Source organism: Motacilla alba, chromosome 12, assembly GCF_015832195.1.
Source record: "Motacilla alba alba isolate MOTALB_02 chromosome 12, Motacilla_alba_V1.0_pri, whole genome shotgun sequence".
NCBI classification, from domain to species: Eukaryota; Metazoa; Chordata; class Aves; order Passeriformes; family Motacillidae; genus Motacilla; species Motacilla alba.
Window position 1 is genome coordinate 12,418,569 of NC_052027.1, and position 22,956 is coordinate 12,441,524.

The 22,956-nt window shown below is 35.6% G+C and overlaps 1 protein-coding gene across 8 annotated transcripts in view; it reads left to right on the forward strand.

The window, feature by feature from the left end:
* DNAH12 (dynein axonemal heavy chain 12) overlaps positions 1-22,956 on the forward strand; it is a 58,902-nt gene that overhangs the window by 20,626 nt on the left and 15,320 nt on the right. For 7 of the 8 annotated variants that reach the window (XM_038148987.1, XM_038148990.1, XM_038148986.1 and 4 more), the window contains 30 exons: positions 275-427; positions 830-1,069; positions 1,535-1,780; positions 2,073-2,192; positions 2,903-3,012; positions 3,650-3,833; positions 4,586-4,726; positions 5,607-5,690; positions 5,774-5,962; positions 6,603-6,722; positions 7,490-7,678; positions 8,322-8,473; positions 9,172-9,310; positions 9,396-9,562; positions 10,614-10,869; positions 11,059-11,358; positions 12,070-12,248; positions 13,799-13,991; positions 14,111-14,272; positions 15,548-15,742; positions 16,534-16,667; positions 16,892-17,054; positions 17,511-17,591; positions 18,681-18,857; positions 19,221-19,352; positions 19,780-19,869; positions 20,844-20,984; positions 21,118-21,359; positions 21,700-21,847; positions 22,789-22,934. In XM_038148987.1, the coding sequence (XP_038004915.1) occupies positions 275-427; positions 830-1,069; positions 1,535-1,780; positions 2,073-2,192; positions 2,903-3,012; positions 3,650-3,833; positions 4,586-4,726; positions 5,607-5,690; positions 5,774-5,962; positions 6,603-6,722; positions 7,490-7,678; positions 8,322-8,473; positions 9,172-9,310; positions 9,396-9,562; positions 10,614-10,869; positions 11,059-11,358; positions 12,070-12,248; positions 13,799-13,991; positions 14,111-14,272; positions 15,548-15,742; positions 16,534-16,667; positions 16,892-17,054; positions 17,511-17,591; positions 18,681-18,857; positions 19,221-19,352; positions 19,780-19,869; positions 20,844-20,984; positions 21,118-21,359; positions 21,700-21,847; positions 22,789-22,934 (4,973 nt within the window). The remainder of the gene's footprint in view (positions 1-274; positions 428-829; positions 1,070-1,534; positions 1,781-2,072; positions 2,193-2,902; positions 3,013-3,649; positions 3,834-4,585; positions 4,727-5,606; positions 5,691-5,773; positions 5,963-6,602; positions 6,723-7,489; positions 7,679-8,321; positions 8,474-9,171; positions 9,311-9,395; positions 9,563-10,613; positions 10,870-11,058; positions 11,359-12,069; positions 12,249-13,798; positions 13,992-14,110; positions 14,273-15,547; positions 15,743-16,533; positions 16,668-16,891; positions 17,055-17,510; positions 17,592-18,680; positions 18,858-19,220; positions 19,353-19,779; positions 19,870-20,843; positions 20,985-21,117; positions 21,360-21,699; positions 21,848-22,788; positions 22,935-22,956) is intronic. The other variant, XM_038148992.1, reaches the window with a different exon arrangement.

Here is a 22,956-nt window from a genome sequence, read left to right on the forward strand (position 1 = left end):
AGATTGGGTATAATAAAGACTGAGTTACCAATCGTGGTCATGATGATAATAAAACTAAATCCTCTGTTAGCATCAAAATTAATTTATCTTGCCTATTTTTCCCAGCTGTAAGTACATTTCGGATTCTTTTAATTAGGAAAACCATACGTTTTTTATGTTAGATAAAATAAGTGCATGAAACTATCAAGGGCAATTTAATTTTACCATTTTCATTCAGAAGAATTTCATACGAATGAAGTACAAATAATTTCCATAAACTGTTTCTGTGCTTTAGATTGGAGCCTTTTATTTAAACCTCGGTGGTGCCCCAGAGGGTCCAGCAGGAACAGGTAAAACGGAGACCACCAAAGATTTGGCTAAAGCTCTCGCTGTTCAGTGTGTTGTCTTTAACTGCTCTGATGGCCTTGATTACCTGGCAATGGGAAAGGTAAAGAGAAAATAAATATATGTTGTATTTTATTTTTAGCATGAAAATTTTAGGGTCCCTGTTTTGCAGATAAATGAATGTGGCACCTGTGGTCTGCTGCCCTTGGATGCTATATGCTGTTCTCTACATGTTTCATTTCCTGTGCTTTATGAAAGCCTATTAAGTTGCTAATTAAAACATGAAACAAACAAGAGTTCATGGGATTAGAATCTTCTGATTTAGCTTGCTTTAGAGTCAAAAACTTTGTTCTTCAGTACATCACTGATCTATGATCTAGACAGGTTTAAGCATTATTATTGTAATTATATTTTTTTAATCCAATTAAACTTCCAACATTATATTCTTAGTTTCTTTTGAATCTTTTCTGTTAGCAGAATTATTGGTTTCTTTCTTCATTTGCAGTTTTTCAAGGGTTTGGCTTCATCAGGTGCCTGGGCATGTTTTGATGAATTCAATCGCATTGAACTGGAAGTGCTGTCTGTAGTGGCACAGCAGATCCTTTGCATCCAAAGAGCCATACAGATGAAGCTAGAAACATTTAATTTTGAAGGAACTGAGCTGAAGCTTAACCCCAATTGTTTCATAGCAATTACTATGAATCCAGGTTATGCAGGACGTTCTGAACTTCCAGATAATCTGAAGGTAAAATAATAAGATAGATGCATCTGTGACCTTTGTGATGATTGTTTTGTCCAGGTGAGCTGTTTGCATGAGGAGGCTTTGCTAACTGAAAGCAGAGATAGTGCAGCATGAGGAGCACACCAACTGCAGATTGCTGAAAGAAAGTGCATTCTCTCACCTGCCATGTACCACATTTTCCTTCCTTACTGCTGGATGTATCTGTCCGAGGGGCAAATTGCATTCTTGCATTCTTGAGACAGTGCTGAGGGAAAAGAGCTGGGGGGCATAGTGTCTTTTCTTGATATACTGCATTGTACTTTAAGATGGATGTTGGTGGTAGCTCAGTTAGGTTATATTCCTAGGGAGTCTTAAGCTGCAAGTATTGATAATACTGTTTTGTGGTGGGATGAATAGTGTAGAAGTTCTGAATTGCTTTCCATTCCTAAATTAATTATTTTAAGATAATTCTTTGGGTATGTATTCCAGGTTCTTTTCCGAACGGTAGCCATGATGGTTCCAAACTATGCTCTGATAGCAGAAATTTCCCTCTATTCATACGGATTTCTGAATGCTAAGTCACTGTCAGTGAAGATAGTCATGACCTACAGGCTTTGTTCAGAGCAGCTTTCCTCTCAGTATCACTACGACTATGGCATGCGGGCAGTCAAAGCTGTGCTGGTGGCTGCAGGGAATCTAAAGTTAAAATTTCCCACTGAAGATGAAGATATATTGGTGAGTTCCTGGGGGAATATTTGCTTAAGGAGTTTCGTAGATACATGCAGTTCTGAGTTCTGAAGGCAGTTCCAGTATATCTTGTCTCATCACTGATCCATGTTTTATAGTTTGTGAAATTAGGATAATAAAATACATGCTGCATTTTCTGGGCTGTTCTGATGATTGCATGGTTGGGCTTATCAAATGTCCCATTTAATGAATTCATCTTTGTTACATACTAGGTTATTTTAATTGCTGAACACCTCTGTCTCTTAATAAGAGTGGCAAAATGCATATTTGTTTCTTCTAGCTTCTTAGATCAATTAAAGATGTGAATGAGCCCAAATTTTTGTCACATGATATACCTCTGTTCATGGGTATAACCAGTGATTTATTTCCTGGAATCCAGCTTCCTGAGGCAGACTACAATGTAAGTACTTTTCTAATTTTTCCTTAGTCATGATCCTTGTTGATTGTTCTGTGGTGATTTGCTTTGTAATCAGGTGCAATTAATACAGTGAGGTATTTCAAGATGAAAAAAATTGCTGAATGTTTGCAATGAAACTTTGTAGCAAAGGGTATTATTTTATCTGTGCTGAATGTAATCCACATCTGAGTTCCCTTACATTCAGAAGGGTTGTGCATTACAGATTGGGAACTGATTTGCACATTTACCAAGTTTTAGGCTTTCTGATTTCTTTCCTAATTATTGGACATAATTAAGTGAGATAAAGGTTGGTGCTTGTACTTTATTTTTAGCAACACTTGAAGCAATCTTTGAAGGAGAACGGTTGGAAAGGATGAGTATGTTGGAAAAAACAAATTTGATTAACTTTTAAGTTTCCAGTAAATACTACGATCTTGAAAAAAGTGTATGGTTCTGAAGCACACTGCTGCTTTCCTGAGGGTGATATGCCTTCTCCTCAAGATAAAAATTGTAGTTAAATTCTGTTCTAGCACATGAAGTACAGAAATGGAATTTTTACCTCCAGGATGTTTGCTATATTCTGACGAATACAATTTCACTTATTAATTAATTTATTTGAAACCCTTTCTGATGAGCATAAACTCTTCTATTGTCGTGCAGGACGGTAATTTAAATTGTAGCAGGAATAAGATTATGATTTGTTTGGATTTTAGGATTTTCTGGAATGTGCCAATGAATGTTGCACACAACATAACGTCCAACCTGTACAAACTTTTATGCAGAAAATGATACAGACATATGAAATGATGATTGTTAGACATGGGTAAGGTTCTCATCACTGCACTATCTTTTGTAATTCTGACTTACCCTCTAGCAGCTATTTATATGAAGTTATAGAAGGTTTTGAGGGTGGCATAATAGTCCTCTTCGTTCCAATCAGCTTTGGAACAGCTGATTACTGATACTGCTTTTGCATGTCTCAGAATTCTTGTGGATGTATGTCTGAGGAATTGTACTCTTCCTGATAGCAGAAGCACTTGCACATGTATAATGATTTTAGGTGCTGATACCAGTGTGGTGAAAACTTAGGACTGTAAAAGCTTATTTGTATTAAAATATTAGTGATCAGATCTGTGCCATTTTATTCCTAGCTTTTTTTACAGAATAGCAACTGGAGGAAATACATACAATATGACATGAGCTATATGATGGTTAATATTCAGCTCATTCATTAATCTTCTCTCTAAGATGGTGCAATCATATTTGCATGTGCAAATAAACTGAATTTGTGGGAAAGATGTTTTTTGTGTTCAAAGAAAATTTGCTTGCTTCACTTTTTGAAAATTAGGTGAAAATTAGCTTTAAGCGTATGTTTTATACTGTTGACCTTCGTGTGATCTGTGAAAGTCTAAATTGCAAGACAGATTTATTAATAGCAGGATTTTTTTTCCATCTAACAGCTTCATGCTGGTGGGGGAGTCATTTTCTGGGAAGACCAAAGTTCTACATGTGTTGGCAGATACGCTGTCTCTTATGAAACAGCGTGGTTATGGTGAAGAAGAAAAAGTCATTTATAGAACTGTGAATCCAAAATCAATCACTATGGGCCAGCTGTTTGGGCAGTTTGATCTGATATCCCATGAGGTAATGCATATTTAAAAAGTAATGTTTCCTGTATATTATGTTTCCATTATTATGGATAGTAAACTCTTGAATTCATAATTTTATTATTTTAAACACAGATGAGAATACAACTGTAAATTTTATTTTAACTAATACTTTTGTGGCCTTTTTTTAATAAGGATGTAAAAAATGCAGTACTGTGTGTGTATGCAGTTGCACAGGTTTAAACACGCAAAAAAAACCCCACCATTTTGAAGGTTATTGTCCTCTTATAGTTGCATCCATGCTAGGAAATCATATCAAACATAATTGTATTCATTTTTCTGTCTATTCTTAACTAGTATAATCAAAGTAATACAAAAACTCTCTCAGAAAATCTATGAACTCATGGGTTCCCAAGTGTGAAACTTAGGTTTGGAGGAGGAACAATATGAAGCAGTAAATGTGAAATAGTGACTCTGGAGAGAATTAGGGTGATTCTGGGGAGAAACAGGTGCAAGACAGGGCAAAAGCACTTCTAAGCTTCAGTAAATTGAATTGCTGGTCCTTTTTATTACAGTATTTTTTAAGTGGAATTTTTTTTTAAAATTTGCTGTTGTTTTAAGACCTTTGGTGAAACTCCAAAGTTAGATGCTGCTCTCTGCAGCACAGGAGGAGACCAGTTAAAAGTGAGGGTTAATGGGAAGCCAAGGGAAGGGTTTCTGTGGCTGGCAGCTCAGGTTGAACTCTGTGTTCTTTGTCTCACTCCCCACTGGCACGTCCACCCCTGCCAGTGGACGGACGGGGTGGTCGCTACAACCTTCAGGGAATTCGCGCTGTCCGAGACCCCCGAGCGCAAATGGGTCATCTTCGATGGCCCCATCGATACTCTGTGGATTGAGAGCATGAACACGGTGCTGGATGACAACAAAAAGGTATCAGTCAGTGAAAAAATGCTTGAAGAAAATAATGTGACATTTTGAAAATATTCTTCTGCATATAAATTGCAGTGCCTGACTTTTGAGAAGTGCAAGATGGTGTTGGTGACAAGTCGTGAGCTTTTTTATTTTGTGGTTTTTGGTTGGAGTTTTTTTGTTTGTGTTGTTTGTTTGTATTGGAATCATAATCACAATATCAACTCATTGCTGAAAAACATGAATTATGTAATATTTCCTTAATGCCATAATATGATTTTCTAACATAAATAATTGAAATTTAAATGTCAGAAATTACAATTAATTCTATATTATAAACCCCATTATTTCTAAGACTGTACAAACTTAGACACTTATATTTCAAGATAATCTCAAGATGCAAAGGGTTTCATTTTCAAAATAATGGCTTCTGAAGCCAAAATTGTAACACCACTTTTGTAAATGGCCCCTAGGAATCCCAAAGCAAATACAAAAATTAGACAAAACATTTGAAATTTTAAGTTCTGTATGATAATGTGTCAAAATACTCAAACTGGAATCCTACTTTAGGACAAAAGGGTAGTGTGTCTCCAGCTGGAATGCTTCAGTATTAGCAATAATAGCTGCAGGTACCTTTTGTCCTTTCTTCTTGTCATATGCAAGACTGATTGTAATGAACCTACTGGTAGGCTGCTATGAAGTACTGTGGTTTGAGTGAAGAATTTAGCAAAAACTTGATAAGAATCTATTGATACAAGTGGTTAAACATTTTATGTAGTTGACCTTACCTTTGGTTTTACTTGGTTTTGCCGATTTTCATATAGAGCTCCCCTGTGATAGGAAGTGTAATTTAATACCAATTTTTTTTTCTGATTTTGCATATTATTTTTTATCTTTCAAGCTTTGTTTGATGAGTGGGGAAGTCATCCAAATGTCCCCTCAGATGACTCTCATTTTTGAAACTATGGATCTTTCCCAGGCATCAGTAAGTTTTGTATTTAATGAAAATATTAAACGAAATTTAGTCTGTTCAATGCACAGTAAACTGAGTTTACAGTTTTTCCTTAGCCTGCTACAGTCAGCCGTTGTGGCATGATTTATCTGGAACCTTCTCAGCTGGGCTGGAGGCCAATTGTTACCTCTTGGCTGAATACACTGCCTGAACCTCTGAATTCAGAGGAAAATCAAGGTCTTCTGCAGGGACTTTTTGATTGGTTGGTACCACCAGCATTAAGAGTCCGTCAGAGACAGTGCAAGGTAATTTTTGTCATTTTTTCCTGCAGTAGTTAGTGGCCATTTCCATTCTGTTACCCTTGGTAGGAGGTGACTGTTCTCTCATGACAAGCACAGTTAGAATGAATTTGTGGCTCATAGGACCAGTGTGAAGAGTTAAAATGAGAATGTCAGCTGAGGCTTGAAACCTGATCATAGTTTTCATCTTCTTATTTTAAAAAGTAAAGTAAGTATTTAAAACACTGATTAAAAAGTCTTCCCAAGAGAATTTTGTACATTTTTTTTCTTTAAAGATCTCATGTTGCATAAGGAAGTTCTTTGTAAGTTTTAGAGGAAATGTGTAGTTCCTTGCAAGCTCAGTGTGACATGCTCAGAATTTTGCTCATGTTTTGCTGTAGTTACTTTTGTGAGTTTTGTTTTGGTTTAGGATGTTTAATTGCAGTGTTCATTTGGTAGACATGAGCAGGGTTAACAAGCTAAAGGTCTTGGCATTTCAATGACTGAGGAGGGCTAATGATCTTTTGAGTAAAAGTCAGTGCAAACCTTGCCTTCTCGTGTGTGTTTAGAATTGGCCAGTGATCTAATTGTTTTCGTATTTTACCTCCAAAAGATAAATTAACTAAAAGTATGTAAAGTATGACATCCAACCTTTTGAATCTCGTAGGAATTGGTACCCACAAGTGAGATCAATGTTGTAGTAGCTCTCACACGGATTTTTGAAATGTTGATTTGTCCAGCTGTGCAAGAAGATCCCACCAACAAAAGCATCCGGGCCTGGATTATGGTTGGTTTTTTAACATGGAGTGAAACGTGTATTTGTTTCTCTATATGCTGGTTTTCAAAACAATTTTACTAATCCAAGTAACTTTAATTTGTGAATAAGAGACATGTGAAACAATTCTACTACCTCCTTGCTCTCTCTCCCCATACTCTGGAGGGACAGAGATGAAGTGGAAGTTTTACAAGTGACAAATATTATTTAAAATGTTATTTTTTTCCAATTAAATAGGATAGTGCTTTTATTAAATGTGCTTTTTAAGTAACCAAGAAGTTAGCTAAAGCAAAGAGTCTTCTTTCTCTTAAAGGAAATAAATATTCATGCAACATTGATTGGCTTGTTTGTTTGATCAAAAATATCTATGTAAGAGGGTTTTCTGACAGTTATATTAATTGGATCCTCTGTCTGACCTTACGTGATTATTCTTATGAAAAACTTAAGAAAACAGAATGTGAAGGTAGTTATTTAAAATTAAATTACAAAATTCCTAGATCCTGATTTGTCATTAGAGTTCTTCTCAGGCTTTGTCATCTGACATACTGCTGTAGTCAGTGGCCTTTATTTTTTGTTCTTTCTGTCCTTGAGTAAGATTATTTGTGCCCTCTGTCTACAGTCGGATTTCTAAATCTCTTTAGGCCAGGGATGTTCAAGGTCAATTGCTGACGTTTCTCTGCTTAACAATATTTTTTAGAATTATGTTTGTTAATCAGATTGTACAAGGTTCATGTAATGTGTCAACTTATGATACAGTTACTAACTTTTTGCCTCTGCAGGGTTGTTTTGCTTTTGCCATAATCTGGTCCATTGGTGGAATTTGTGATGATGACAGCAGGACGATTTTTGATAATTTCTTGAGGGAAATTTTGTCTGGGGAATCTGAAACAAGTCCTCTACCAGAGAATTTGGGAACGTGGGAGTGTCCCTTAGAAGAGAAAGGCTTGGTATATGACTACGTGTATCAGGTAGGATTGGCTTCTGCATCCACTAAATAGATTCTTACAGTCCTAATAGAAGGAAAATGCAGCCAGGTGGGTTTTTTAACTGTACAAAGCCTGTTGGATGTTGTAGAGTGTTGGTTGAATTAAATCCCACAGTACGTTTTTCATTTCTTTTTCAAATGCCAGTGTACTGACCAATTTTTTTATAAAATACTAAGATATACATTTCAGTTATATTTGTAATACTGCCACTGCATATTTCTTCTGTAACCCAAGCTCAGCTGGTCTGCTTTTGTTTAGAAGGAATAGTGTGGACTGTTCAGAAGGAAAGGAGAATTTTAAGCCCATAGGTAGTTTGTCTTGCAATTTTTGTTTATAGTGCCTATTAGACTGCTTTCTTTTGGTTTTTTTTGTTGTGGTTTTCTGTATATGTGGTTTTTTGTTTGTTTTCACTGAACAAAGTTTTTAAGAAAACAAAGGAGTCTAAGTTTAGGTATTTTAATTCATTGTTAGTGAAGTAAAGCAAACTAAATATGTGAACTTTTGAAACATCAAATATTCATTAATTTGTTAAAATCAATTCCTTTAATTTTTCAAAAGCGAAGTAGTAGAGAAAACCCTTAATATGTATAACACCAATCTGTTCTACATCTGTGTTTCTTCCTAGCTCAAAGGCAAAGTAGGTTGGGCTCACTGGAATGAATTTATTGAACAAATTAGTTACAGTGATAAAAATGTGAAGATTCAAGATATTATAGTCCCAACTATGGACACGGTTCGCTATACCTATTTGCTAGACCTGTTCATTACCCATGGAAGGTAAGTTGCTTCACTACAAATTTCTGAAGTGAAAATTGATCATAGGTAGAAATATCTCTTATTCTTTCCTATGAGTTCATTGTTTTTACCAAACCCTCAGTTTATTTGGCCTTTTAACAAAGATATTTACTACAAACAAAAAAATCTGCCCCAAAGTCTGATTTTAATTTTCTTTTTGTGAAACCTTATTACAGTCTAACTTTAGTATTTGCAATCTGATGATGCTCTTAGGACAACCCAAAAATTGTTTATACTGTTTCTACTGTTGGCAATTATATGCATGTTTTAGGATTTTTTTTTTTATTATTCCCATGAAAAGAATTTATATTAGTCATGGTCAGATCATATAAGAGAATAAAATAAAATCTACCTTGAGTTCCAAGGCTGAAAGCTTTATGAAGTTTGAATTAATGAAAGACCTATCAGGAGAAATTTACCTGCCCTGTGTGTTCATATACTCCAACACCAGTAGAATAAGGGAGTGAAAAATGTTCATTTATCCCCCCATTTTCTTGATGATGGAAGCAAACTAAAATTATGAGAAGGTTTAATGAATGTCTTAGAACACTTCAGTTTCTTCTTCAGGTGAGTAATGTTTTTAGAGGTAGAAGAAGAAGGGCAAGTTAGTAAAACCTTTGACTTCTAGCTGCTTTTAGTTTACAATGTTAGGTTTCTGTATGCTTTATTTCTTTGTGAAGACCACTGCTTCTAGTGGGACCAACAGGAACTGGGAAATCTGTGTATGTCAAGGACAAGTTAATGAACAACTTGGAAAAGGAGCGCTTCTTCCCGTTCTTCATTAATTTTTCAGCTCGGACCAGTGCCAATCAGACTCAGGTTAGCAGAACAGATAATTTTGGTCTCAAGAGATGTGGACATGAATATGTAATCTGTGTTCTGAGTGATCCTGTTTGCATTGCAGAACATTATTATGGCCAGGCTGGACAAGAGGCGCAAAGGAGTTTTTGGCCCTCCAATGGGAAAAAAGTGCATTATTTTTGTAGATGATATGAATATGCCAGCTTTGGAGAAGTATGGGGCACAGCCTCCTATAGAACTTTTAAGACAGTTCTTTGACCATGGATTTTGGTAATTATTTGAAATACAACTGAAAACTTTTTGTTGATGTATTTGCTGTTACACTTATTTATTCCCTTGAATTTCATTTTCAAAACTTTTTGAAGTGGTTTGTAAATGTTAATGTAAATTTAGTTTATATAAAAATGCATTATTTAAAGTTGAAGCAACTTGTATTTTACTGTCTAAGGACTTCTCAGTTTAGGAAATTCATGATCAAATTAAATTTGAGCATTTTAGAATGTTCTAGTGCTGAGCAGCAGAGTTAATATATGTTAAATAAAATTATTCATTTACACCTTGATTATTTTAACTTTTTTTTCCAGTTCAGTTTCTTTTTCTTTCTCCTTAGATTGAGTTGGCAGTTTTCTGTACATATCTATATATATGCAGTTATATAAAACTACTGATTTTATTTCTTATGTTGGTTTCCCCTATTATCCATGTCTCTATTAGTCAATAATTTTTTTAACAAGATATCAAAATGTTTTTTAAAAACTCACAGTGAAATCAGGTCTGATAATAGGCATGAAATAAAATAAGTTGAAAGTTTTCCCTGGTTTTGAGGTTTTTGGCTTTGCTTATATTGGAAGATTGGAACAGGTGTTTTCCTGAGTCTGGATCATTCTACGATTCCAGGCACTTCTCAAATACAGCTACCCTTGTGATTCCAGGCACTGCTCAGATATTTGTTGGTCTTGAATAGAGATAATATACCTTGACACGTTACAGTTTTAATACTCAAAATTTCAAATCAGATTTTACAGAACGCAGTTTAAACAAATAGTTTTTCTTTTGGGCCAGAAAATATGTTGAGATTAACTGGCATACAGTTAAAGGACTAGTTGGTTTTTTTGGTTTTTGGGGAGGAGGGGTTGTTTGTTTTTAAAAAGATAAAATATATAGAAATATATATTATATTACATAATGCCTACTGTGTTTATATATATTTTTAATACTTTTTTGTGCATGATGGGGTTGATCTGTCATATATAGATGCATCTAAGGTGTATCAAATGTATTATATTGGTGTCTAAGTGTCACATGGCATTTTATTTTGAAGGTATGATTTTAAGGACACCTCTAAAATCACCCTGGTTGATGTCCAGTTGCTGGCTGCCATGGGGCCTCCAGGGGGTGGGAGGAATCCTGTGACCCCTCGGTTCCTGCGACACTTCAACATCTGCACCATCAACTCTTTCAGTGATGAAACCATGATCCGCATCTTCTCTACCGTGGTAGCTCTTTACCTAAAGATCAATGAATTTCCTCCTGACTTCTCCACAATAGGAAATCAAATTGTCACTGCCACTTTAGAGGTAAGAGGCAAATACCTTACTGGAGATTTCCTTCCATTTGTTCATTGAAGTTCCTTTGCCTCTACAATAATATAGTGTGAAAGGGGTTTTTTGAGAAATAACATTTCAGAAGGCATTTAGGAACTATGATAATAATACAGTCAGTGTTACTTTTTTGATTTTGTTGCTCTCTATTGTTGTTATCTGAAGGTGTATAAGAAAGCCATCAAAAATCTTCTGCCCACACCAGCCAAATCTCATTATACCTTCAACCTGCGTGACTTTTCACGGGTTATCCATGGCTGTTTGCTCATTAAGAAAAGTGCAGTTCAAAACAAGCATGTGATGATTCGGCTGTTTGTACACGAGGTGTTTCGTGTCTTCTACGACCGCCTGGTGGAAGATGATGACAGAACGTGGTTGTTCAATCTAGTGAAAGATATTGTGAAAGAGCATTTCAAAGAAGTATTCGATAGAGTTTTTGCACACCTAAAGGAAGGAAACTCATCTGTGAGTATCATGTTTAACCTGTTGCAAAATAATTGCTTTTATTGCAAATTTAGGACATGAGAGTTAATTATAGGTGAAATCTTTATTCAAATGCACATGAAAGTTTGAGTTGAATTTGGAGAAATGTCTTCATGAGGAAAAAAAAAGTAAAATGAAAATTGTTTGGGAGGGTTTAACTGTTGTACATGAACATTCTTTTTGGAAAATATTACATGTAAAATGTGCTACTTTTCCTTAAAAGAAATTTGTACATCTGCATCCTGTGATTGTTATTAAATTTTAGTATCCAAAATGCTGTGGAGTTGTGTTATATTTTATGCCTTGTCTTCATTTTTTTTTGTTGTTCTTTGTCTTTGTATGTCCTTTGTAGTTCCTTTCATATATAGAAGAAATAACTTTATGGTCTTAGCTGTCCATTTCATAATACACATTTGTATGAATTTGGTGTATTCTGAAGATGATGATTATAAGACTGTTAGTGGCTATTTGAGCCAATTGTTTTCCTAGAATAAATTAAGGATAAGTGTATAGGTCAATGCGGGAAGCATAATTTTGAGGGGGGTGTTGTCTGTGAGTCAAAATATGTTGGAGTGCTTATTCTTGTGTCTGGGGTATTTGTCTAAATCCTCTTTTGTTTTCTAAAATACCAATGAGGGATATATTCACTAAATATTAAACTTGACTTCATAATTTGTTGAATATTTGCCATAGGTAACGGAAGAAAACATGAGAAGTCTGTGTTTTGGTGACTACATGGATCCAGAACTTGAGGGAGAAGAAAGACTTTATGTTGAGATTCCAAGCATTGAGGAATTCAGTGATGTTGTGGAGCAGTGTCTGGATGAATACAATCAAACCCAGAAAACAAGAATGAACCTTGTTGTTTTCAGGTGTTTATGATCTGTTTTATTCAGAGCTTTAAGCTGGAGTTGATAATTCAGTATATTCAATTTTGTGGACTGTGGTTTTCTGTATGTCTCCTCCCCTTTTTGCATCCTTTATAGTGTTTGTGGTGTTACACCTTTATGAATGGAAGTAAAATGATTTTTTCTTTAGGCTTCTCCTTTTTCTATCTGAAAGTAAATAATGAGAAGCTTTTCTCCTAAGGGGCTTTGACTATTTTCCTTAGTTGTTACAGAAACATTTTGCACTGAATCAGGTAGGTGCTGTACTTCTCCTAGGCCTCTGTCACCAGTGAAGATGGATGTCACTGGACTTTCATTCCCCAAGGACGAGTGTCCCAACAGGGAGATGTTCACAATCATAGCTGTCTGTCTGCTCTGTTGTTACGGAGCACAGCCATGCACCCAGCTGGTGCTGCAGCTAATCCTGTGAAATTTTAGACTCTGCAGGCCCTTATTGTTACCTTAACCTTGTGATCATGCAGAGCCAGAACTGAGAGAGATTAGGAGGTCAAACTCCTTCCTCCTCCCTGTTGCTAGAGATTACCACCTCTTCGTGTTTGCCAGGGTAACTTGACACGTAGATACTTCGTGAAGGTGATTAGGGTTACTTCAAACAGTTCTAGTAGCAGCTTATTTTAGTCTAGGTCATTTTGCCAAGCTGGATTTCTGAGTGCCTGTATGTACAGCTAGGCTCTCAGTTTGAAGAGCTGGCAGCCTCTGATCAAAGGCCACTGCCTGGGTGTAGAAGCAATATTCCAGTGACCTTACTGAGCAGCAGCCAGGAGAGCCTGTTTGACTGCAGCCTTAGAGTTCAGTCTCATGGAAAACATCTGAATTTGTTTCTTTTATTTTTCTAACCAGTAAAAATAAACAAGAATTTATCACTTTTGAAATGTTTGGAAGTTTTTTTGAGATTACTTTTAGTAGCTGCTCAGCTTGCTTTAATTACCCCATGCCCTGTGCTTAAGCAGGGGATCTCCTATAGGCCTTGCTTCGTATTATGAGATAAATCATGCCTGAGTTTTGACAAGGACTCTCAGTAACGTGCAGATACTGCCTCTTGAGGATGTTCCAATGTCAATTCCACATATAAATTATAAAACGCTGTCAAAGGTAGAAGAAAGGGAGATGTTTATTGATATAAATCATGTTCCCCTAGTGGTTACTTTGAGAAGATACTGAAATTGCTATTCTTCAAGAAAGTTAAAATAGGTAATACTGCTGTTATTTTGAAGTAGAGAATTAATGATTTTCATTTCCTTTAACACATTTATCCTTACACTACTCCTGTTCTTACCTCTGCATGTTCTTTTTAGCAATTTGTAGTAGTTTAGCTACATACTGATATTTGTAGAATAGAAGATTATAAGTTTTACTTTATTTTGTGGTTCATGCCCACTCTCTTTCTTCCTCTTCCTCTCTACCCCACCCCACCCTGCATTCAGAAATTTGTTTCCTCCTTGATTTGTTTCCCAGATTTATGGGTGCATAGTTGTGTTTCTGCTCTGTGGGTAATCAGTGTGTTCCCACTGCAGGTACATGTTGGAGCATTTGTCTCGATTGAGCCGCATCCTGAAGCAGTCCGGGGGGAATGCCCTGCTGGTTGGAATGGGAGGAAGCGGGCGGCAGTCTCTGACCCGCCTGGCAGCCTTCATGGCAAAAATGTGTGTTTTTCAACCAGAGATTTCTAAGACCTATGGTACAAATGAGTGGAGAGAAGATCTGAAAGTGAGTATTAATAGCCTGACTACATTTTGACTTAATTTTGAGGAAGAAACATAAAATTTTGTTTTGGAACTTACAATTTTGTTTTGGAATGCACAATTTTATCTGTCTTGCATTTTCAGAGACTTCTGAGGAGTGCAGGTGTTAAAGGCTTGAAAACTGTATTTCTTATCACAGACGCACAAATTAAGGAAGAAAGTTTTTTAGAAGATATTGACAGTGTCCTCAACACAGGAGAGGTTCCCAATATTTTTGCAGCAGATGAAAAACAAGAAATTATAGAGGTATCTTTAGAAACTCTCTCTAATTTCACCTCCCTTTTAATCTACTTGGTCAGTTCAGTGTGAAATGTGGCTTTTGGACATTTGCATTTAATTCTGTGACTTCTTTTTGAGACTTTCGCTAAATCAACTTTGTAAACTTATGGAGTAGTTTATGCCAACTGCAAGCTTTAATTCTGACCTAGTGCTCTGATCACAAACACATCAAGTTGTGCATGTAGAGAACTTGCATTGTTCACAAATACCCCATGGCTGTAGTTATTTTTGTAGTGTATTGTGTAGGACAAGATTGTGCATCACAATGTTTTCATTGATCAGTGAAGTGCCAAGATGTGATATTTTTATTGGAACACTTGGCCTACCTTTCTGAATAGACTCCTGCTCTCTGGGGCACTAGGGCAGTGTTAGACAGAATTCCACAGTCCTGAAGAGATAAGGTGGGCAAAGGTGCTCCATGACTTTAGGCTCAGAAGTAAGGATGCAATGTACTCAGGCAAATTAAAAACAAAATTAACTAAAATCAGGCTTGGATTTTCACAATAGCAGTCACAAGTTGGGAGGGAGAGGCATCAATCTTTGTATATGTCAAGTTGGAAACTTAATGCTAGCAAATAATATTTGGAACTGCATGCTGTGCTGTCTCCCTGTCTCTGTGATGTTTTTACTAAATTAAGTAGGTATGCTTCTAGGTGATTTTCAAAGTGGTTCTTAGTACACACACAAATGTTCTTTATTACAATACCTGTACCACTTGATAGATGTTCTGGTTTTTCTTGCACTTAAGTTATGGAGAATGTTGATACCTGGATTCATGTATCTTTTAGAGAAGGTAGGTTATAATTCTTCTGATCTTTTTCTATTACTATTTTGTTCTTACCAGGTATATAGTAACAATATTAAAATAATATGGCTCTTTTCCAATTTTACAGTTTGTGTGAACATATTTAGAGGATATATGCTGGAACTTGGTAGCTATCCACAATGTGCCAACTGGAGCAAAATTGGTTTTTATTCATTTAAATCTGCTCCCTCCAAAGAATTCTTTTGCTCTATTGTGATGATCTACTCTCTGTTGCTCAGAGCAGCAGATGATCATTTCTGGAACACTTTCAAATGCTGAAAGGGCCACAGATAAATAGTGCAATCCTGTTCTCACACAGTATTTACTACTTGTTCTGGTTTTCTACTTTATTTTGCCTGTTTCATTTCCACTAAAAATTTAATTTCCTGGTGATGCTACCATTAATAGGATTTTTTATGCTATGTATTATTCCTAAGGGTGTTCGTGCAGTAGTTCAGGCTGACGATAAAGGTGAAGAACTCAGTCCCTTGGCCTTGTATGCCCTTTTTGTGAACTTCTGCAAAGAAAATCTCCACATTGTGGTGGCATTCAGCCCAATTGGAGATGCTTTCCGCAATCGTCTGAGGCAGTTTCCATCGCTCATCAACTGCTGTACTATTGATTGGTTCCAGGTATAGGAGAATATTTATATTATTTCCTCAAATATCTGCTTCAGCTCTCTAACACTCTATATTTCTAAGTGCCATTAGATTTTCTTTTGTCTTCCTTGTAGAAGTACTCCTTGTTTTTCAAAATTTTAAAATTGCATAAGCCTTTTCTGTAATATTTTGGGAGCTCTTTGATGTGTAATCTCAACATTTCTACATCTAAATAAAGTCAAATTTTGTTGCTACACATTTCTGAAGTATTAATAGTCTTAGTTTGATGATGGAAATTTGTAATTTTATTACATAATGTGTATGTTTTAAAGAACAAGAGAAACCATTTCACTGTGACTTTAAAATTATCTTAATTGTGGCTGCCTATTAAGCAGGTCATCCCTTGTAGGAATGACTAGCACATACAAATCCTGTTGTTTATCAGTAGATCTCTTATAGCAGAATAAAACTTGGAGAAATAGTATCAACGTAAGCAGTATTGCTCTCAGTAGAGCACAGTCAGCTCTATAGCTTGACCCAGTGCTGATGGCAATTAATTTTTCTGCCAAATGGTGAATAGACACAGAACTGTTTGGCTGAAATGTTATTGTGTAGCTTTGAGCTACCAGATCAACCAGGAGCTGCCAGAAAAGCTTGCATGGGTGGTGACCTTGCTGCCAGAACTAACCAACCCTTTTATCAGTTCATTGTTCTTGAGACACAGCTGAGACTAGTGTGCTTTGAATGGTAAAACTTGATTTTAACATTTGAAGACTGCTAACAGTTGAATTTTACAAATTCTTTCTTCCTCACTTCTCCCTCAGCCGTGGCCTGAAGATGCCCTTGAGCGTGTGGCTAGCAAGTTTCTAGAAACACTTCAGCTCACAGACACCGAGCGTCAGGCAGTTGTGCCCATCTGTAAATACTTTCATACTTCAGTTCTGTCACTCTCTGAAAGGTCAGTCTATGGCTTTTGCAAAGAGTCATAAAGTATTAGGGGACTGAGTTTCAATGCTATTCATTTATATATTAAAAGTTAACACAACTATTTGCCTTCATAAAAATGATATGAAATCACTGAAATTGTTCATTCCTATCAAACAGTTACATAACTTTGCTAGTGATAAACTAAAAAATAAATAAAAATTTAAGTTACTCTTTCTTTTTTTACTTTTTTAATAGGTTTTTACAAAGCCTGGGACGCCATAATTATGTTACTCCTACTTCTTATCTTGAGCTTATTGCTGCATTTCAGAGACTTCTCACTGAGAAACGAGACAGTGTAATGAAAGCCAAGAAGAAATATGTGAATGGGCTAGATAAACTAGCTTTTGCTGAGTCACAGGTGACTTACGACAAATATGGAACTGAAATTAGGAAATGTTTGTCAAATGCAGGTCTTTTTCTGGAGAAAGTCAGTCAAAAGTGCTATTTCAGATCTTGTTTAGCTCAATCTTCAGCAGTAACACTAACAAATGTATTTTGCCTTTTCTTTCCTGCAATCACAGAACTTGTGTAAAGCCATACATCTCTAAACATATATTGTTAAGTATATAGTATATGAGCAGAGCTGTCATTTCCTTGGTGGCTAACTGGTGACTATAAGTGATCATACCTCTTAAAATTAGACATTGTATGTTGGAGATAAAAATAAGTCTTGGGAATGTTTTGATTTGAAACTGAATGTTACGTCCTTCTATTAATACATTAGTCATTAGGTAAAATCTAGGTCTAAAAAGAAATTGCTGGAAATTGTGCTTGACCCTTCTGGATCCCACCTGATTCTTTTGTATATGCATAGGTTGGTAGGATGAAAATAGAATTAATTGAGCTGCAGCCCAAACTGGAAGAGGCTAAAGTGGAAAATGCAAGCATGATGAAGGTAGAGTTATACAAATACAGCTTTGTGGCTTTTAATGTAAGCATGTGTCTTATTTCACTGATGTGTGACTTTCAGAAAGTAGGAGTTGAATTGAGGTTTTTGAGCTCACTCCTTGTTTACAGAGGTTTCCAGTATTCTGCAACTGGTTATTTATGCTTATAGGCTTAGAACAGAAATAAAATTTCATTCTTTATATAAAACACATTCTCTGGATATACAGTCATTGCCTAAGCTCCATGCTGAAAGATGTCACAGGAACTTTCATGCTAATAATGATTGAATCAGGTTTCCCAAGTTGATTCACAAACATTGTGAAAACCTCAAATAGTTTTTCCATGTGACCAGATAGGATAAAACAAACAAGAACAGTTTTGTGTGGTCTGTCTTTGCATGCACAGGGATTATATGATTGATTTAGAAAAGGATCCTAAACCCAGTTAATTTCATGGGAATATAGTGGGATTTAGGATCAAAAATCGTGTTTTGAAAATTCCAGTATATGAAAATATACACATATTTATCTAGCATGTGACTGTTGCATCACCAAAACAGCATGATTCAACTGACATGTTGTACACTTGTTTCTGATTCCTAAGTGTTCTTACACTTACAGTGTACACTTACAGAAGAGACATCTTACAGTGATGTCTCTTCTGCCTCTAGGAAAACTGAATGTCACTTCCCTAGAACTGCAAAGGGAGTTGGATAGAGGCTTGACTTATCCCTGAAAAGAAAATAAATTTCAATAGTCAGTGTTACAGACTATGAAGCTAAAACTCCCTGTAAGAGCTCATCTGTTTTATTTACAGCGTGAAGTGCAAAGGAGGAGCTTTTCCTGAACTTCAAACATATTTTAAATAGCTTTTTTTTGAGAGTAATTTGATATCAGTTTATCTACTGTTAAAACTCCATGATGATGTTGCAATATGCTAAGAATTTATTCCCTTAACATAAATTGAAATTATATTAAAAACTTCAATGCTCCCTTTATATTTTACAGTATCCTGTAAGTTCTGTAGTAGATAATTTCAGTTTATTTGATCATTCACAGCACAATATAAATAAAGCACACTCATGGTTTTTCTATAGATTATAGAAGTAGAATCTGCAGAAGTAGAAGAAAAAAGAAAAATTGTTAAAGTGGATGAAGAAATTGCTACAGCAAAAGCTGAAGAAGCTCAGGCACTGAAAAATGAATGTGAGAGTGACCTGGCAGAGGCACTACCTGTTATGGAGGCTGCAATTGGTGCTCTTGACACTTTGAAGGCAAGCTGATCTAAATTTCAGCTTTTGAAAGTGTTATGTGACTCTCTAAAATGAAGTAGAAATTTAGAAGAATAAGAGATGACACAAAAGTGTATCAGAAATATTCTGACCTGCATTTTTTAAAGTATAATTTTATTTAATCATTAGTTTACCGTTTATTAGCATTTATTTAATTTTTTTCCTTTGCATAGAGGATGGTGATGGGTATTATTAATTGTGATGGTAACATTGTATCATCCCTTCTAAAAGTCTTCTGTTACCACTTATGTTCATTGGTACTGGTGTTATAATTCCTCTCTTTTCTATCAGTTCATCTGCTGAGTGTTGAGAATGACATAATACTTAATGTGTTTTTTATTTTAGCCTTCTGATATAGCAGTTGTCAAAACAATGAAAAATCCTCCATCTGGTGTCAAACTTGTTATGGCTGCTGTCTGTGTCATAAGAGAAAAAAAACCTGAAAGAATTGCAGATCCTTCAGGATCTGGAGGCAAGGTAAAACGGCAGACGATAGTCTGAAATAAAAATGTAGTTCCTGTTCTTTCCAACACTTAGCCAATAAACAAGATAACCCAATGTCCATTAAAGTAGGCAAGTACTTATAGCATCCACCCAGGATTTTACTGAAAACTTTCAGAATTCCTTCTTTTCCAAATTTTTTAATGTGCCGAATTTAATTTGCTTTACTCATTTCTTGAGAATAGATATTACATAACTTCCCTGAGACACTTTACTTTTTGACTGAAAGTATGATTGGAAGGAAGTGTTTGATCTAACAGACTTTCTGCTTTATTGGCATCTCAAGGAGATACCAGATTATCAGTATTAAATATTCATTAATTTTAATTACATGAGGTTTGTAATTTTTTGTATGTGTATTTATTTTAAAGCCTGAAAAGGTATTTCCTTCTATGTTTTGTAGATTTGGGATTATTGGGGTGTAAGCCAGAAAATGCTTGGCAACATTAATTTCCTAAAGGAATTGAAAGCCTGTTCTGAGAAACCCATTCCGGTAAGGCTTTTTCAGTAATTTTTACCAGACACTTTTCTTGCAGGGAAAATAAAATAAAATGAGAAAATACTTTATTGGAGACATCATTTGTGAAAATCAGTCAGTTTCTTCTGAGCCGGTGTACTTTTAACCTCATTTCACATTTTCTGTTTTGGGAGTTGACTGGGGTTTTTCGGTGGAACCAATGGACATTTGATCCATGTCCAGCCTTCCTATGCCTTTTCTTTTTTTTTTTTTTTGCTAGTTTTACTAGATCAGCCATTCAGCATTATAAACTTCTTTTCATAATTGACTGTCCATTGCTGCCTTTCTTAGCATCTTTTTCTAATTGTATTATTTTTGATTAAATGAATGAATGATGACAAAATGGGTAATATTTTGTTAATTATACTGGCAGATATAGAATAAATGCAGAAGTGTACTAGCTATATAACCTCTCAAATATGATCTTTTCTCCCAAAGGTCTTGCTATCCAAGAGTGTGATTCTTGCCCTTTGCTGAATTAATTGGAAATTAAATATGCTTTGTACTTGATAGAATAAAACTGATCCCCTAAAGTAGGCACAAGCAATTCCATTTTGTGTTACATTAGGAGAAATGCGTTTTTATAGTGTCTTCAAAGTTGTGTATTGAGAAAAAGATAGCAAATAATGGAATTGGTGTGTTTTGCATAAGAGGCAGTGTAAATTAAGGCTTCTATGTGACTGTAGTGCTCTTAGCACTTATGGGGCTGCCATTGGAAGATACAGCAAATGCATGATTAGAAAGGGTAAGGACAGGATTAGAATGAAAACAGGAAAAGACTACGAAACATGATAGGAAAATCAAAACAATCAAATGAACAGTGATTTCTGCAGCAGTTATTATGGAATAGTTCTTTCTTATTTCATTGTGTAGAGAAATGGCAATGACCCAGTTCAGTTTTGAAGTGTCAGCCCTGAGATCTGATGGGCTATAATGCTTTTGTTACCCAGGAAGCTGTCATGCAGAAGATTCGGACTGAGTACCTGACTAACCCAGAGTTTGATCCTCAAGTGGTGGCTAAAGCTTCCTCAGCAGCAGAGGGTTTATGCAAATGGATTAAGGGAATGGAAGTCTTTCACAGAGTATCAAAGGTATGGTTTTGATCCTTGCCCCTTGGTGCTATGGGATCTTCCTTTGCTCCGTGTGTTCACCCTAAGCATTGTACTTAATAATAAAGTTACAAAAATAGTCTAAAGCATTTGTGGATTGGTTGTAATTGAATAGGAGATTGAACCCAAAAAAGAACGTTTAAAAGTGGCAGAGGAGTCCTTGGCAGTGACAATGGAACTGTTGAATCAGAAGAGAGGAGAACTTGCAGAAGTTGAAGGCCGTTTGGCTGCTTTGGAAAAAACCTTCGCTGAAAAGACAGAAGAAAAGGCTCGTTTGGAATTCCAGGTTGATCTGTGTGCTAAAAAACTGGAACGAGCAGAGAAGTTGATAGGAGGCCTTGGAGGAGAGAAAACAAGGTCAGTTTAACGTTCAAATGTCAGATAAAACAACCACTGTAGAAATAGAACTTGAAATTACGTTCTTGAAGCCTTTAATGCTGTGTTTCTGTCTGAGGACTGGAACACTAAAGAATGTCCAGCACCTTTAAATATTTCTAGTTGTCTGTAGCATAAAAATATGGGCAGCAACACTGGGAGAATTGTAGCAGATATCTCTTCAAAATGAGAATACAATACATGAATGAGATTTTCATATTTTTCACCTATTCTTACCTAAGATGAACAAAACCAAGTTGGTTTTTAACATCAATATCATTAATGTGGAGGTTTCAGTATGACTTTTTTCTGCTTGCCATAGATGGAATCAAGCTGCATGTGATCTTCAAGAGGAATATGATAATCTGACAGGTGATATTCTGATATCAGCAGGTGTAATAGCATATCTGGGAGCTTTTACTGCTGGATTTCGACAAGAATGTACCAAAGACTGGAGCAAACTCTGCAAGGTTAGAAGGTTGTCTTAGAGTTAAATAAGTGTTTTGGTTTTTTGAAACTACTGCAAAAGGCTTCAAAAATCCCTTGTAATTTACCTAATATTAGCCTGGTAAACCTCATGGGTTAACCAATGGGATCAATTCTGCTGATCCAATATTTTGTAGATTTTAATTTAATTAAATTAGTGAATTTGCTCCGCACTTATAATTTACTCCACAAGAGCATATCAGAAACAAGAGACCATCATTGATTTTGTAAGGCTTGGTTATTACTGAAGTAAAATCTCATTGTTTTCTGTATTTTACCTTTAAATAAAATAAATAAATTTAAAATGCAGTTATGTGTAACGCAAAACATTCTATAACTTACACCATCAAGTATTTGTATGTTAATTAGATGGTTAATTGTGTGGTTTGCAAAGGGACACTTTCAACATAGGAGCACTGACCCTTACACTTAACCCTAACCCTAACGGCATATGAATGCCAAAATTCATAAATCAAATAAATCCATAAATAATTGATAAATCAAGTGATTTGGAAACACTTAAAAAGGCATGAAACAGTAACAAATCAGCACTGTATTGCTCTACATTAAATCAATTAAATATTGATTTAATGAAAGATATAATTAGATATTTCCAACTGTGTATGTATTTCTTATGTCATAACTTTATGTAACAAACTTCCCACATTATGAATGTACCAAAAACTGGACAAATCTTACAAAATTTGATGCGAGTGTAAATATTTAGTGGGGAAGTGTAGTTAATTATTGAAATTATGGTTTTATTTTCCGCAGGATTTTTACTTATATGTGATCTATTTCAGTCTTTTAAAATAAAATGCACATTGTCATTTTTTGATTGAAGTGGCATGTAATAAAAATATAAAGAAACCCAGAATAAAGAAAAACTTTTATTTTGTTGGGTTTTCCCCCCCCTCTTTTTCAGGAGAAAGAAATCCCTTGTTCTGAGAATTTCTCTTTGAGCAAGAATCTTGGTGACCCAGTAAAAATAAGAGCCTGGAATATTGCTGGTTTGCCAACTGACGTATTTTCTGTAGACAATGGGGTCATTGTTGACAATTCAAGACGTTGGTAGGTGACAAAAAGGTTTAAT